The sequence below is a fragment of the Polypterus senegalus genome, chromosome 8 (genome assembly GCF_016835505.1).
Source record: "Polypterus senegalus isolate Bchr_013 chromosome 8, ASM1683550v1, whole genome shotgun sequence".
In the NCBI taxonomy this organism is placed as follows: domain Eukaryota; kingdom Metazoa; phylum Chordata; class Cladistia; order Polypteriformes; family Polypteridae; genus Polypterus; species Polypterus senegalus.
Window position 1 is genome coordinate 86,551,275 of NC_053161.1, and position 16,476 is coordinate 86,567,750.

General features: G+C 34.3%; 1 protein-coding gene across 1 annotated transcript in view; it reads left to right on the plus strand.

The window, feature by feature from the left end:
* Positions 1-16,476, plus strand: part of LOC120534099 (collagen alpha-1(VII) chain-like) — a 171,292-nt gene that overhangs the window by 9,558 nt on the left and 145,258 nt on the right. Inside the window, exons 2-4 of the mRNA XM_039761371.1 lie at positions 12,182-12,211; positions 12,310-12,372; positions 12,476-12,526. Of these exons, the coding sequence (XP_039617305.1) occupies positions 12,182-12,211; positions 12,310-12,372; positions 12,476-12,526 (144 nt within the window). The remainder of the gene's footprint in view (positions 1-12,181; positions 12,212-12,309; positions 12,373-12,475; positions 12,527-16,476) is intronic.

Below are 16,476 nucleotides of genomic sequence, written 5' to 3' on the forward strand. Positions count from 1 at the left end.
CTAAATTGTTTTTCCTAACCTGCATTAACAAATTTCTAATGAATGTGTTTACTAAACCTCTGCATTTGATCACCGGTGCAAATGGGACAGTAAGTTGAATACTTAAAAATATAAAAATGGAATTCATTGACTCTGGGTGTATTACAGTGTGTTCTAATGTTGCTACCCACCATATATATTTATCAGTGCTTTTCACATAGCACTCCAAAACAAATTGAATAATACTGGTAACGTAATGCTTTCAAATAAGAGATTCTATTTGTGAATTGTGTTTTGTTTTTGTTTTTTTTTACATTTTAGAAAATGCATTTCAGTGTAGGCTTTGCGTGTTGTTCAGCCTTGGCATGAACAAATTAAGTTTATAATCTGTCTCACTTTGTGAGGAGGGCAAAACAACCTTTATAAAGACTTCATAAATATATTGTGCTTCTGTTTTAAATAAATCAAAACATAAACGTATTTTAAATAGATTGACTTAATGTCATTTTTTTTTAACTTACACAGGGGAACTCTTAAACAAGTCCTCAGATTGAGAAAAGTAGGAAAATACTTCCAAAGAACTGCAAAAATAAACTGTGAAGTTCTTAAACACAAGGGATGAAGGCTGCATTACCGATTGATCTTAATTTATAGTGCTCTTTTTATGGCGAATCCCAGCACAAAGTGCTTTTCGAAATACATCAAAGTATGGAGTACTCTACGTGAGAGCACTGAGAAAACATTGAATTACTCCAAAAGGGTTGGTTTCTTTTCACGCACAGGGTTCAAGTTTATTGAACACTGTGTCCAGCTTTGGACATATGAGAATGCTGCAAGCTTGATATCTTTTTTGCTGTTGGAAAAAAAAATTAAAAAATAAAAAGTTTTATTTATCAAAATAAATCAGATTTGTTACAGATTTTTTTTTCTCTTGCCAGGTCTCACTCAGAACAAATAATTATTTTTTAAAAACAGTTTAAATCTGAATATACCTGATGCATTAAAAAGCATCACTGATTATGTATGTGTGAATAGTGAATATGCTGACAGCAGAAACAGTTCTAAAGAACAATTAAAAGGTCTCATGTTGAGATGCTATAAAGACTTTTATATAAATGTTAAAAGATAAGTCTTTTCTGCAATTTTATGTCTGTATCAAATGGCATGTAAACTCTTTTGTAAATCACTTGTATTAAATAGCAAGTAAACAAATATTAGCTATAAATAATAATGAATTTTACATAAATTTAAAAATTTCAAAGTGACGTGTCATTAGTTGTGGTTTAAAGTACATTTTCAGTTGAATAATTAAAAATAATTAATTACACATTTTTATAGTATTGCTTTTTCATTATTTATTAAATTATAATTAGATTATTACGATTTTTTTTATATAATCAAGGACAGTATGGCTAAAATGAATGTATTCATTTAACTACCTGTTTCCACTGGTGATATTTTACTACCTTCTACATTTTGTAACCTCCACTTGCATGTAAACAAAGTAAAAACAGTCCCACTTTTCTAAAAAAAAAAGAGTCTGTGTGTTTATTCATAAATGGTTTATACAGTGTGTTTTTTTCTACCTTTTCTTTATCAAAATTAATTATTTTGCTTTTAAATAAACTAATTGTTCTCTTAAGTGGACTAATTGGGAATGTAATATTTACAATATTTATTTTCAGTATTTTTCTACATTGCCTGAATGGTGGTGGGAAGGTGAGCTCTCTACTAGACCTTCTAAACATTTTAATTACATATATTCACATGATGCCTGGAGTGCTCTTTTATGACACGAATATGAAGTGGATAATGTTTCTTTCCAAATGTGTAAATGAGATCTCAGAACAGGCATCCCTGTTTATTATACAAAAAAGATGCAGTCTCTATATATGCAAGATGGCCCATTGTGCTAAAAGTTAGAAATGCTGCCTCATAGCTCAATGAACCTGAGTTTGACTTCTTGGCCTGTGCCACTGTTTCTATGACAATCGGCTGATCCCTATGTGTACTCTCATTACCTCCCACATCTCAAAGACATAAACCGTATGTGTTAAGCTTAAAGATGACCTTTCGATTCGTATGACTGAGCATAGGTATGTGTCCATTGATGCATGAGGGTCCCATGAAAGTCTGATTGCTACATTTATGTCCTGTACAAAGACTTACAGTGTATCCCATGACTAAGCAGATCAAAAAAAAGATGCCAATAGTGCATCAATATTGAAAAAAAGCTTACTTAGCTATTGTATGTGAACTCTATACATGTATATAATCTGTTGGCATGGCATTCCATACCATTTCTATGTAGTGATTTTAAGAGACAAACATTTTAGGTTCCTCTGTTAATAATGTCTCTAAGATTCACAGAAAGGTATGTATAGTTTAATTTCTAAATTTATTTCATTATTTAATGTAAAAATACTGTAAAGTACTACATTAGTGTGGAGGACTTAATTCAAGACTTTTTGGGCTAAATTTATCATTTAAATCAACTAATAATTAAGTATTGTTTTAAATAATTAAAATCCTGGATATCTGTACATCTTTATTGTCAGAATATTAAAAGAATGCATGCATTTGTTCTCATACTTGTATTTGGGTTTCTATTTTTTGAATTTGTACCATACACTTCTCTTCTATTATTGATGCACAAATAGCTACCTTTAACAATTTATTGAACATTACACACCAATTGAGCCCACAATACTGAAAATACAAAGAAGAGGTTCCAAAACAACATAGAATAATTTTATTCAATACTCTGTGTTAAAAAAAAAAATCATTGAAAGCGCCAATAAATTGACATCCTGGTTCCTGAACTCAAACCATAGAGGACCACAGTCATTGTAGATTTTATTTTAACCAATCATGTTACTCAAACACTAATTCTAGCTGTAATTGATCTTTGTTGTTAGTCTAATGTCTGCAGAAAATAAGTGAATTTACAATTAAACACAGATAGGAAACATACCAAATTTATTAATGATTTGCTATTATTCTTTTTCTATTACGCTTAGGTGTGTATGGACTTGTTATAATAGTATACTCCCTTCTAACATGCACAACACAGAGGCAGAATGCAAGCATGTGAATAAAAATTCTTAGGGTTTACTAAACTTGGATGAGTTTCCCAAAAACAACAAATCATAGAGATTAACAAGTACCTTTACAAAGCACATATGTAACGTACAAGCTACTTTTTCATGTGTTTCCCAAAACCTCTCTTAATTATCAATTGTGCAAGTAAGTATAAAGTACTACTTTGACAACCCGTCACCTTCAAAAAATTGTCATAATTTGACTGAGAAACAAAGATAATGTCTGCTTAATGTTAGGTTTACCCCATAAAAAAACTAATCCAAAATGTTGAATTTTTTTCAACAAGAAAAACTTATAACATGTAACAGAAACATGTTAATATCAAAACTTCAACATAAATATAATGGGAAATGTATGTCTAGTGTCCACTTCTGTACTGATGCAGGTTTAGTATGTATCCTTTGTGTGATATGTTTTGAAACAGTCACCAGCACACAGCCTGATGTTTCAATCCAGACAGCAATAGCATTCCTCTTTACACATTTTTCTTATATTTTTCTGTTGCTTGCATAAGAGAGTAGAATTCCAATGTCTGATCTGTATTGTTATAGACTACCACAATGCAAGGCTTAGTGACTTCCGCATTTCCCCTGAAATGAACATTGACAATTACTGCATTATGGACAGTGATTCTTTCTTGTCCTTCCACTTGATTGCAATTATTTTGCCTTTTTAGTGATGCACCTAGTTGTACCACGGTGAACCTTCAGGTGGTCAAACTCACCAGGCTTATCCCAGCGATTCGGTTATATAGTGCTGTATGCATAAGTTTCACAATTCATTACAACGTCTGATGACCAGTTCACATTGTTATCACTATCACATGATTCAACCAAGGGTACAGTTTCAGTTTATCCTAAAACTGGTTTTACAGATTCTCATTTACATGCCATTGTGTTTTGGTTGGAGGCTCTGCCTCATTTTTGAATATTGTTGAGTTACATTAGAGAAGCAAAACACATAGAAATTCTCATGAATTTCATGAATAATATTGTTATTTTCTCTACTAGATGGTAGTAGAATACTGTCTCAAGTGTTATTTGAGGTTAACACTGTAACGCGGATCATTACACATCATTCAAAGTCTGACTCAGGCTTAACCATAATTACATCGAAGTCAGTGCCCATGCTTGGGGTAAATGCCAAGGAGATTAATAATCAAATTAGGTAAAGTATAAAATTAGCACAAAATCAGACACCAATTGTTTCTAAGAACAACACAAAAGAATTGATGGATGTGCACCATAAAAGAAAATCTCAATGTTTTGAAGAAGAGGTTGTTCTTTTACGTGATAAAATACTGATAAAAATTATATGTTTTCATACAGTAAGATCTGATTAACACACACACACACACACACACACATATATATATATATATATATAAATTTTTAGCATGATCTATATATAAATTTTTAGCATGATCTAGATTGACTGACAGCACTTTTGCCAAGTGCGAGCAGCACAGGCTCTATGGATGCCTTGCGCTACTGAAATTAAGGGACTGCGTACACAGGCCCTGTACCACATTCCAATTGCATTTTCCCTAATTTTGTTTTGAGGCTGATTTTTTTTCCCTCCAGACTGATTTCTTTTAGGAATAATTATGTAAAAATTCTCTTTTCACTCTAATTGAGGAAAACATACAACTACCAAATATGTGAATGAACACTCTGTACGTGAGCATTTTGAAGTATATGTGCAGTTGAGAGCAACTAATTGCCTACATTGGTAAGTTACACAGTTTGGAAAGTGGGACATTGCTGGTCCTGTTCTTTCCACCAGTTGCTACAGACTACCAGTGCACTTTGTGCTTTTTATTCTCATAGGTGGATGAAATTGATGAAATGTGAATGTGTTAACAACCCATAGGGAGGAATTAAAACAAATGTTTTGCATATCTGCTTATTGTCACACCCTTTAGTTCAAAAGCACTCTCTAGAAAAAAACAATCTGAAATAATCAAGTAGTTCATAGATAGTTTGTGTCCAGTAGGATCCCACATGCTTTTTTGAAACCTGGCAAACAAAAGGCCATTCAGGGTTGGATCCATTATTCAAAATCTGGATAGTCTTTTTGGTGTCTTCTCTTCATGTTAGCTTTTATCAACACCTACTCTGAAAGTGAAGCTGCTCCAAGTGTATAATCTCTATCGAGTAGTACTGAGACCACCATTATTCCTTGGCTGCCTAAAATGACTTCAGGAGGGACTCTCCTCTTACCAGGTCAGCTGATCCTGGAATTTAATGCCATTTGGACAGTTTCCTCTGTTTTTTTGCCCGCACATGGCATGGATACTTCACCTTATCATCTAATGAGTGAACTTTTATATAGTTATTCATAAAAGTGCACTTAAGTAACCATACTTAACCATACTACCATTTATAGGTCTTATATAATATGATTTAAAACCTTTACCTATACCCAAAACAATTTTCTTATTTTGTATGAGGTATTTCAAATTAAGTACATAGAGATGCAAAATGGATATTCTGTCAAGTTGAACGGGTGGGGGGTTCATCAGTTTGAAAAAAGGACAATAAACAGTTGAAGCACAGAGTGAAAGAGGCTGGAGTGGCTGCAGGAGACCTAATAATGTGAACCTGACTTCTGGAGATTTGTTCCCGATGCAGACTGTAAGCTGCAATTGGCCATTGTTTTCTTTTTGGATGCAAGAAGCCTCCACTATAAAGTTAAGTAAAGCCGAAGGCCGAGCCACTGATAGCAGCAAATCAACACCCTGCATTATTGAGTAACTGGTGGCTTTAATTTACAGTAGGTGTTTGGATGTCTCTTTTTATTTTTGCATTGCAGCTTTCATTTTTGCGAAGTCGACATTTCCAAGTGGGCTGAAACTCCATTATTATGTGTATATTATATGACACATTTTCAAAAACTAACGGACTGCTTTCTGCTTTTGACTTGAAATGGTAGCTTTATCCAAGCTCTCTCATCTCTTCACTTTGGATATTCTGCAGTTTGGATTGCCTTCTTGGAGGCCTTTTAATTTCTGTTTTTTTTTATTCTTTCCTTCATTGGTTTCCTGTCACAAGAACAGCAATTGAAAATGACTGACTTTACCCCACACTTTTCTTTTTTTTTTCACATGGAGATTATGACCATTGGTGCAAATGCATTTATGCTGTAAACATTCAACAGAAGTAAAAATGTAGTGAGAAAGTGGTTGGTAATTCATAAAATCTAATCTTGAATAAACCTAGAAAACAGTCACTGCAAGTTTAAAATAAAAAAACTTTTGTTCATTTGGTGCTTGTTCTGCTTTTAGAATTTCTCATTGCTTGTATGAGATTTAGACAAAGTATAAGACCTTCCTAAAGCAATTGCTTGTGGATTATTTAACTTATTATGTTTCTCTAAATACATGTCATAAAATGATTAATAATAGTATGTAGTGTATTTGCTGAAAAAAGGTAAAATATGTAAAATATTAACTTTTATTTTAGAAACACCTGAATAATTCATATAAATCATCCAACAACGTACTTGTTAGTTAGTTTTTCAGTGAGTACCATTTATCCAGCTGGTTAAAATCATTGATGTCAGATTGCACATATTACCTTCATAATCTAATCAAATCTACTCCAACTGGACAGAAACCATCCTAACCTACAGACACTCATTATTGTTGGTTTAGCTATGTGTGCATTGGGTGTCCCCTGTCCTTCCATTTACAAAGATGATGGAAATAGCAAAGAGTCTCTTTCATAACAACCTATTTACTAATCAGACAATCAAATTCACTAAATAAAATAACTAATAATTTGTTAGCAAAATGTAAGAGAACAGATAGACCATGATAAAAAGTTAGGAAACCACCCTGGTGAACCAATATAACTGGAATTCAGACGTACAAAAGAAAACATCTTTCTAGATGTTAGTCCTAAAATGAACTGTTTCAAGATGGAAGATCTTCCGGTCTTAAGTCGTAGGGCAAGGGGACACCGGAAGTGATGTCAGATGTGATGCGGCTGTCCATCATTCATTCTTGAGAGAAAGGAAGAGAAAAGGCATTAGGATACATCACCAATCTCTGTAGCGGCGTAGAATTACAATTACCAGAGCCCATTAAGCTGTCCCCTATGCACACATATGAAACACAGGAAACAGAAAGAAACTAACACTATTTTTTAGAGACATACACAAAATTGGAAGAAGTTTATGACACACTTAGATGCAGTGGTGCCAGTGATGTCCCCAAAAAAGTGAAAAATAGTATAAACCTTACTATATAAAATATATTTTTTTTCAATCTTAGATTTTTTCAACACTTTTGTAATTATTTTTTTACAGTTATTGTGACTTTGACATAGTAATGCGCATATTAGCCTTGCTGCTTCCGACTTTTAGATTCAGATGCCAACCACAATATGTCTGTATGCAGTTTGTAGTTCTGCGTATGAGTGCTGTTTTCTTACACATCATAATGATGTGTATGTTAAATTAATCAGCAAAAAGGGGAAATTGACCAGTCAAGGGGGTCTTTAATGTCGGTTCATTGTTTTTCTATTAAGTCAGTTGTTCATGGGCAACCCTTCCTTAAAATATCTGCTGATTCATTTTCTTTTATTTATTTATTTATTTATTTATTTATTTATTTACTTTACTTAGACAAATGAGGTTTGAAAGTTGCCATTCTATATGCCTTTATTCACCTGAATCTTTCACATCAGTAAACTTACAAATGACAACGAAACAGTACAACTGTTTAAGTATTGGAACAGTTGGTATGTGACTTGTCAAACTATACGACAAAGATGAAAAGCGGATGTTCTGCCTCAGGTTTCACTATCGAGTATGTCAGTTACTAGGCTATCCAGCGTATTTATGTATACATAATGAAGTAACATTTGTTATCTTGTCAAGGGCAGACAAATCCTGCTCTGGTTTTCATTCCTCATTTCAAAACATGTAGAATAACTTAACTGGAAATGCTAAGAAGTGCCTATAGAAATCTCTTCTGCCTGTTGCTATCAGCCAATGCAATGCTACCTCTCGACATCCCAGACTAAACACTTTAATTTGCAGTTTCTGCACAATATAAATGTATTACTGATGTACTCCTCAATCTGCTTATTGATTGTATTATTTGTCTCGTTAGTCTGTATCTTTATTTTTTCAAGTTTCTGCTGCTATATGCATCTAAATTTTCCCTTGGGTTTAATAAAGTTTATTAATCTGAGTCTAATGTAAATTGGTTACATGTAATTGTGTTTGTCATTACAACTTAGTAGACAGGTACATCATCCATGGTTCGTTTTTGTCTTGTGGCCTGTGCAGCCCGAACAGGCACCAGCTACCCATGGTCATGAAAGGTAAATTGAGCAGGCTCACTAAAAGTGTATACGAGTCACTGGATCGATTTATAAAGCTCTCTCTTTTCACAAATACTACAAGGGAAAGAAGTAAAACATGGTGAAACAGATTGGATGTGCCTCCAGAAATAATTAGATTAGGAGAATACTAATGAATTACTTTTCTACAAGAAAAAAATGATATATATGGATCCTTTGCCTTTGCCAACCATATATAGACATGGACATATGCCCCGTGGGGTTGGACGGTCTCGTGGCCTTGGAACCCCTGCAGATTTTGATTTTTTTCTCCAGCCCTCTGGAGTTACTTAGTATTGCCAAATCTTATTTTTATATTTTTCTTTTTTCTTTCTTTATCTTGTAAAGCAATTTGAGCTACAACATTTGTATGAAAACATGCTATATAAATAAATGTTGTTGTTGTTGGACAAAATATGTTTGGCAGCTTATTAAACTAGTTATTAGTGTGATGTTAAACTTCTGTAGCTAAAACTTTCAGCAACTTAAGAAACATCTTTCAATATTATTTTTGCTCTACACATTTGCCTCCTCAAGTTAAAAGGCCTTAAATCTGTATTCTTTATGAAATGACACAGAGAAAATTATAGAATCAAGTATCAATCACTTTTTCACACAGAATTGAGGTGTTTTTTTTTAATACAGGCAATAAGTGTTCTGAGCTAACGCATTTCAAATTAAAAACCACAAACAAAAGTAAGAAAAGGAGGCTGAAATTTGACATAGAAACTATTCAGCTTTGAACCAGCAACTGTTTCTGTAGTGTCTCTCTTATTTTGTTCTCAGAGACATTCCAAGTCTATTTGTTTTGAAAATGTTATTTGGGATATTGTTTTTTTTAAAGTTTCATCCACTTTTTATCTGACATAAATATCCCTTCCATCAATTTTTAGCCTGATGGTGTTCATCTTTGCAATTGCCCAACTGATATTAGTTACCCAACATCACCTTTACAGCCTTTTTAAATATCATAAACTAAAGGAGACTGTGTTTAAAATGGCTAATATAGTCCACTTTAAGCTGACAGAAATTTTTTGAGACAGTGACATTATATCTTAATGACCTAACAATAAACAAATTTATTTTTTAAATAAGAACACTAAGCCATAATTAGTATACAGAAGCCTGAATGGTGAATTCTTTGGTACATTTTCAACCATATGCAGCTTAATGTTAGCATAACTGTAGAGTTAGCAGTGGACTTCAGAAGCAGCAAGAAAGAAGTCATTATTTGAGGATGCCCAGTTATACAAGTAACTGGGGCGTACCAGGACTTGTGACTTAGGCTACAAACACTAAAATTGTGTATGAAAAGAGTCAGAGTTGACTTTATTTCCGGAAAAAGCCAAGATCCTTTTACACATTTTAATGCATTAAATTTAGAATGATGATGAACACATTTGACTTACTATGTATTTTATTGGACACTCCTGCCTCACAACAAGGAGACCACGGTTTATGTCCTGGGTGCTTCCTGTGTGGAGTTTGCATGGTCTCCCCACACCTGCATGGTTTCCTTCTGGGTAGTCTGGTCACCCCCCACACCACACACAATCCAAAGACATTCAGGTTAGGTGGATTGGTGTTGCCAAATTGGCCCCTAGTGTATAAGTGTGGTGTGTGTGTGACCCTGTAATGGACTGGCACTCCATCCAGGGATTGCTCCTGCCTTCTGTCTAATTCTTGCTGGGATAGGCTCCAGTTTCCCTGTGGCCCTGCTCTGGAAAAGCAGGTTTGGAAAAAGGATGGATTTATTTTATTTCCTTTGTTTAGGTATATTCTTGTGTAGTTTTTGTGCATGCTTGACTCTTGTTTTAAAACTGCAGTTTTCCATTGGGATCTATTTGGACCTGTGAGCAGAGTAGGAGGTGTGTAGTGTAGTGACAAACTAGAAGGTGTAAAGGCATGTTTTTGAATTTATTAAGCTATTTGTTCGATATTTTCTATGTGGTGAGAAGCAAAAAAAAATCTGTCTCTCTCTGTATATATATACACACATACAGTAAAATCTTGATTATTTGTCAGGGGTCGTGACCAAGACCATGATGGATAAGCGAAAAGACAGATAACAGAACAGCTACTTTAAAAATGATATACAGTTGATTAACGACCAGTCATATTTATTTACAAAACAAAATGTAATATAGCACTCACAAAATTAATTAATTTATATAATATTGTAATGACCAGCATAATAAGCAAGTACAACACAAAGGTACTGGAGTTTTCTATTTACTTGAAGTCTTCATTCTGTAACAAACAGTGCTCTCTCTTATACACCGTTATCAAGGTTAAAGAGCACATCTCCAAAACAATAAAAGATAGCTTTCCCTACCAATCTGCTTATCTCCTGCCACTCACGTTCTGTCTTTTTCTATACTGCAAACACTCCTGCTTATTCTCTCCTGGCTGTCTACTCAAAACTTCCTTCCGCTGTGCCTTCCTTTTTCTCCAAATTTCTCCTATCACTTATCTCGTAAGAGGCGTGTCCGCCCCTTACAGAACAAAAGCCCTTCACCCAGTCCCGTCACTTACACAGCATTCCTTACACACGTTCTGCTCCCCAACAGCACATCAAAAACTGCCTGCACGTTACAATATATTGTATTAACAAAACATAATATAACAGAATTTAAAAAGAAAATTACAATACAGTAGAACATTAACATTAGCGTCAGTTGTTTCCTTTTTTGACACGTTTTTCAGTTTTGTCGGCATCATGCTTTATATCATTCACGGTTGTTCATCCTACTCCATAAATTGAAGCAATACTTGATGCACGTTTGCCGTTTTGTAAACATTTAATAATTTCAGTTTTCTGTGGCAATTCCAACACCACACATTTACATTTATCAGCTAAAACAATGCTTAGTATAATAATTATAATAAAAGAGAAAAAGTACAAAAAGCTGTTTAAACTGAAGGTATGTAACTGACACATGGTGCTAGGGAAGAACACTACACGCTAGCAAAAACAAAAGGTGTTTCAAATTGTAGAGCTCGCAGCGTATCACATAGCAGTAGTAGTACAGTAATAGGTAGATGCTGACGTGCATATTTTCTTTTGGCACTGATGATTAACAGAGACTGACTGTTAATTGAGTTACAGATAAACAAGGTTTTACTGTGTGTGTATATATATACTGTATATACAGTATATATATATATATGTATATATACTACCTGCGTAGTAGTGACACAGGACAATAAACAAACAGGTATCGCTAGCTAAGTGGATACAATGGATGCAAGGTACACTTCAAAATGTGGCAACCAGTAGACCGACTCGAATGGAGGCTGGCGCATGAGTGAAAAGGGCCCCAAACAGCTCCCCACTCTTGACATCACACTTCCCACTCCCCTTGGCCTACAGCTTCTGTCTTAGATTAGCGCGAATATGACATCCCTGCAAGCAAACTATGATGAGAGAAGTCGCAAAATCAACCGGAATGTTCAAGCATATTATAGAAAAATACCCGATCTAAATCCGTTAAGTAGTTCTCTTGTGAAAAGCGGACAGACAGACAGACGTTGAACTTTATATATATAAATAGATATAGAAATAATTACTGGAAATGTATGTTTCTTTAACTAAGATGCTTGAATGTCTTTTAATTTGTGTTAATTTTTTGTTGTGTTCTTTTAATTTGATCTATTAAAGATTATTTGTAAATAAAGTATTTACCTGTCTATCTATATTATATATTAATATAAAAATAGCTAAAATTTCTACTTTTATTTTTCTGTAGATACTTCCAGAAGAATATGGGTCAGCTTCTGTAAGTAAAAATGGAAGTTAATTGCTTGTAAAAGTTTAAATGTTCTCATAAATTGATATAAGTTTAATCAAAGCAATTTATCTGAATTTTCAAACAAGGGGTATGAGGATGTGGAAATCTTAACTCGAGTAAAAAGAATGGCCACCATGTCAAATACAGAGGTAAACTAATATTACAAAGCTTTTTAAAACTCACCATTTAAATATCCTCTAACATATTTTCTTTAGTTTCTGGCCTATTTTTCTGACTGGTAATGTTTTTTAGGGTTTTTTACCAGGCACTTCAGGAGGCAGAAGGAATGAAAATGAGCAAACGGTGAGATATTTATTTGATTAAAACAGACAAGCAGCCATCTCCATCCCGGTCCTCTGAATGACTCTACCTAGAGTTTACAATATTGAAGAAAATCAGAGAGATATCTATAGCTTGACTTCTCAAAATGAATCATGGTTCTTCTTTCATTAATTATTTTGTTTTTTAAATACTTTAGGGAGTAAGTGAGTTTGTGTTTAGGAACCTTTAGTTTAGGAATCTTCACAATCTTGGCCTTCCAAGACTAGCCAAAGTATTTTCCAGACAATACCAATGAGATTCACATAAGCATGACATAGGCTAATGAAATAAAAAGCACAAAAATTATGATAAAAACAAATATTAAAAGTATAAAGCTAAGAATTTTTCTTTTTACCATTTACCATTTCACCATCTTACCATTATACTGTACTTTGTTTCACTCTTTTATTGGTTTCTAATTTAATCCTCTTTAGTTATGTGGTCATGTTTGTGTTATATTGCATGTGTTTTTCTTGTTTATATTATCTCTTCTATGGTCTATCCATCTTCAGTGATTGCTGTAAAAGTTTCTCAATATTTTTTTTTTATCTATCAGATGTTTTAAAATAATCCTCTACAATCTAACATTCTTCTTTGCCTTTTCTCATTTTTAATTCATATTTACCAAATACCATATGTTAGCACCATCTTCTGTTCTTAAACCTGTTATTATTACACTCAGTGGCCACTTTATTAGATAACCTTTCTTGGTAATTCAAATAGCCTTCACAGACTGATACACTCCAAAGGTTATTATTTGCTGTTTGAACAAACATCAGGATGAGCAGGATGCATGACCTAAGAGATTTTTGACTGTGGCATAATTGTTTTCTTCAGATGTTGCTCCTATTAGTTTCATTATTCGTGTTAACATCTGATCACCAGTTCACACTGTCATCACTATCACTTTGTTCAACTATTGCTCCAGTTTTAGTTTGTTCTAAAACTAGCTTTACAGCTTTTCGTTTCCTCCCCATTGTGTGTCTTGGTTGAAGGCTCTGTCCTATTCGTGAATACTGATGCGTTACCATAGAGTGGCAAAATGCATTGAAATATTCATGACTGTTTTGGAGCATGCAGTGGATTGTATCAGTCTAACCCAAGAGATGCTCAGGCTTTACCATATTTATTACAAATAGAATTCCAGCCCCAGGAGATGCTTGGGGTTAATGTTAAGTTGGTTGATAAAGTAGCCAATGACTGTTGATGGCCTGCTCTCTTTAATATTTTCAGTCTCATCTCTAGATTTCTATTCATTCTATAAATGTCTGCATTTTCATTTTCCGTGATGGGAATGTATACTGGCATTATTCTAGTGGTAATAATCACAGTTCAAATTCTTTTCTTATATGTTTCTGTGCTTGTAGAACAAACTGCCATTTTCTAATTTAGGTGTAGTGCTTCTCCTTGCTGACTGTCATTTGTTCTTCACATGTTTTTAGACAGGTCTGAGAGATGTGGCAAGGCAGGCTTTTGTTTATTTGATACTTCAAGTTCTTATATTTATTCAACCCTGGTTTATATTGCTTAAAAGACTTATTATTTAAAAATTTTTTTTTGATTATTTTGCTTTTGGAGTGCCCAGTATTCACATGTAAGACAGGTTATGAATATTATATTTATATAATTTTTATCTCAAAGTGGCTACGAATAAGTGACACATCACTGCAGAGGCAAAGCCATCAGAGTTTTCTTGTTTTAATTCTGACCTATTTGGAATATGTCAAAAGCTGAAACATACAGATATGGCCATCTTGTTTTATGTGCTAAATCACAAAAAAACTGGCCTAAAAATATTAACATCACAATGAATCTTTTATATGTACTATATAATAAAATGCTAAGGTCTGTTTGTGCCTAATCTCTCAGAGCAATCTGATTGGTCAGTTTACCTTTTGTAAAATGTCAGAGTGACGTTAGTGACACGATTGAAAGAGGAAGCGTGTGTGACACATGAGAAGGAGTGAAGATATAGGAGGTAAGTTGACAGTCACCTTCAAATGATGAAGTTTAAGGATGAGGAATATAAAAGCAGACTGGCGGAGATCAGGGTGCTTCAATATGAAAGAGTCTGAGAAGCAGGCTTTACAGGACTACACTCAAGACAGGGACTGCTGAGCAAGAAAGGTTCAGACACACAAAGCTACTGAGGAAAGGCATTGAAGGTTCATACAGGACAAGAGATATCAAACATTTTAAAATGTATTCTGTCACCTGTCTTCAACAGGTCATGTGGCTAGTTTCTAAATAGTACCCTTGATACAAGATAGAAGAATTACTCCCAGTTTGGTAATACTCATGTTTTGTTTTGTTCATATTATTGCTTTCCTATATTAAAATTCTCCTATTTTCTGTCAGTTGTCCATTAGCAGGACACATTACCCGATAGCTATTTTAATTCCATTTTTACATTTCTTTTTTAAAAGTCACTTGTAATATTTAGGATTGTGCAGAAGTACATTATTTCAAATAATATTTTTAGTAAGATGTTTTCTCTTCTAATTAGAGAAAAATTATACAACAAATTCAATTTGTTTCTATGATCAGCTATAAATATCTTACCTTATTATAGATAATACTAATGCTAATTATGTTAACAATAATAAGAAGAAGAACATGAAGAATGATGATGATTATTGTATTGTTCATCACAGCAATTTGATAGTGGCTGCTGAAGTGTATGTGTCCCAACCAGGGAGCTAAGTTGTAACTCAGCACTTTATGAAGAACGTGAGAAGTTCCCAATCTTCTGAATTTCATATGCTGTATGTGGTCCTAGTAGCTCCTGCAGATTCTTTTCAAGTTCTTTCTTGATGGTGCCTAAAGCCCTAACCACCACAGCCACAAATTTTTGGTGCCCCACATCCTGCTGATTTTGATGTCCAAATCTTTTTATTTGCTTTGTGTTCAGCTTCTTTGAGTAAGATGTTGTAATTTGGGACTACTATAGTGATCAGCTGGCATTGCTTCTTCTTCTAGTAAAGGACCACAATATCAGGACAGTTAGCCAAAATGGTACGATCAGTTTGCATTGACAGGTCCCACATAATGGTAGTATCTCCAATGTTTTCAACAGTCTCCAGCATGTTCTGGTACTATTTCACAGGCAGTTCTACACCTAGTGCACCACTGTGCAGGTAGCTGGCAAACTTGTTGGGTCAGTTTATGTATTTAGTAGAAGTCTGCACTGTACATCTAGAGACAATATGATTGATTGTCTCCTTGGCCTTGCAATTCTGCATTTTCTCTCCTCCTGCCGTGTCAGAATGTTCTGCTGTTGGCACCAGATGTTGAGTGCTTTGTCCTGAGCTGCAAAGAGTAGGCTTTCAGTCTGTCCCTTGTCACTTGGTCTGTTCACCCATGCCAAACTTGCAGTTTTGTCCACATTTGGTCTATTAAGGTTACGGCAGCATTGACCGTGCAGTGGTTATTTTTTCAGCAGCTCGGTCCTCCCAGTTTCAATGATGGTCTTCAGTCTCAATTTCAATGTAAATTGGTCAATGGGCCACGCTGACAAATACTTGCTTTTAATTTTCTTTGCTGTTGCAATGAGAGATCATTTTGTCCTGCTGGCCTTATGGGTCTTCACAAACTTGGTGAACATATCACTGCCAAACTCAATGTAATCATTTAACCCAAGATGGTACTGTTATATAGAGACATGAATTTGATGAGTCTAAGGCCACCATTCCATCTCTTGATATAGTCAATCAATGTCTGCTTTTAGAAGGTGAAGCCTATGTGTGGTCAGGAACTTATTGGTCTTGTTGTTCTTTCTCTGAATCTCAGATCTCTTCTAATTTAATTGTTGGCTATTGAAAGATGAGATCTTCAGGTTCTTCAGGTTGAGCTCAGATATGAGGATGAGGCACAGCTGTTGATTGTAGTAATAATAGTATTGCTTCCTTTCTTATTGTTAAAGGAAACAAAAC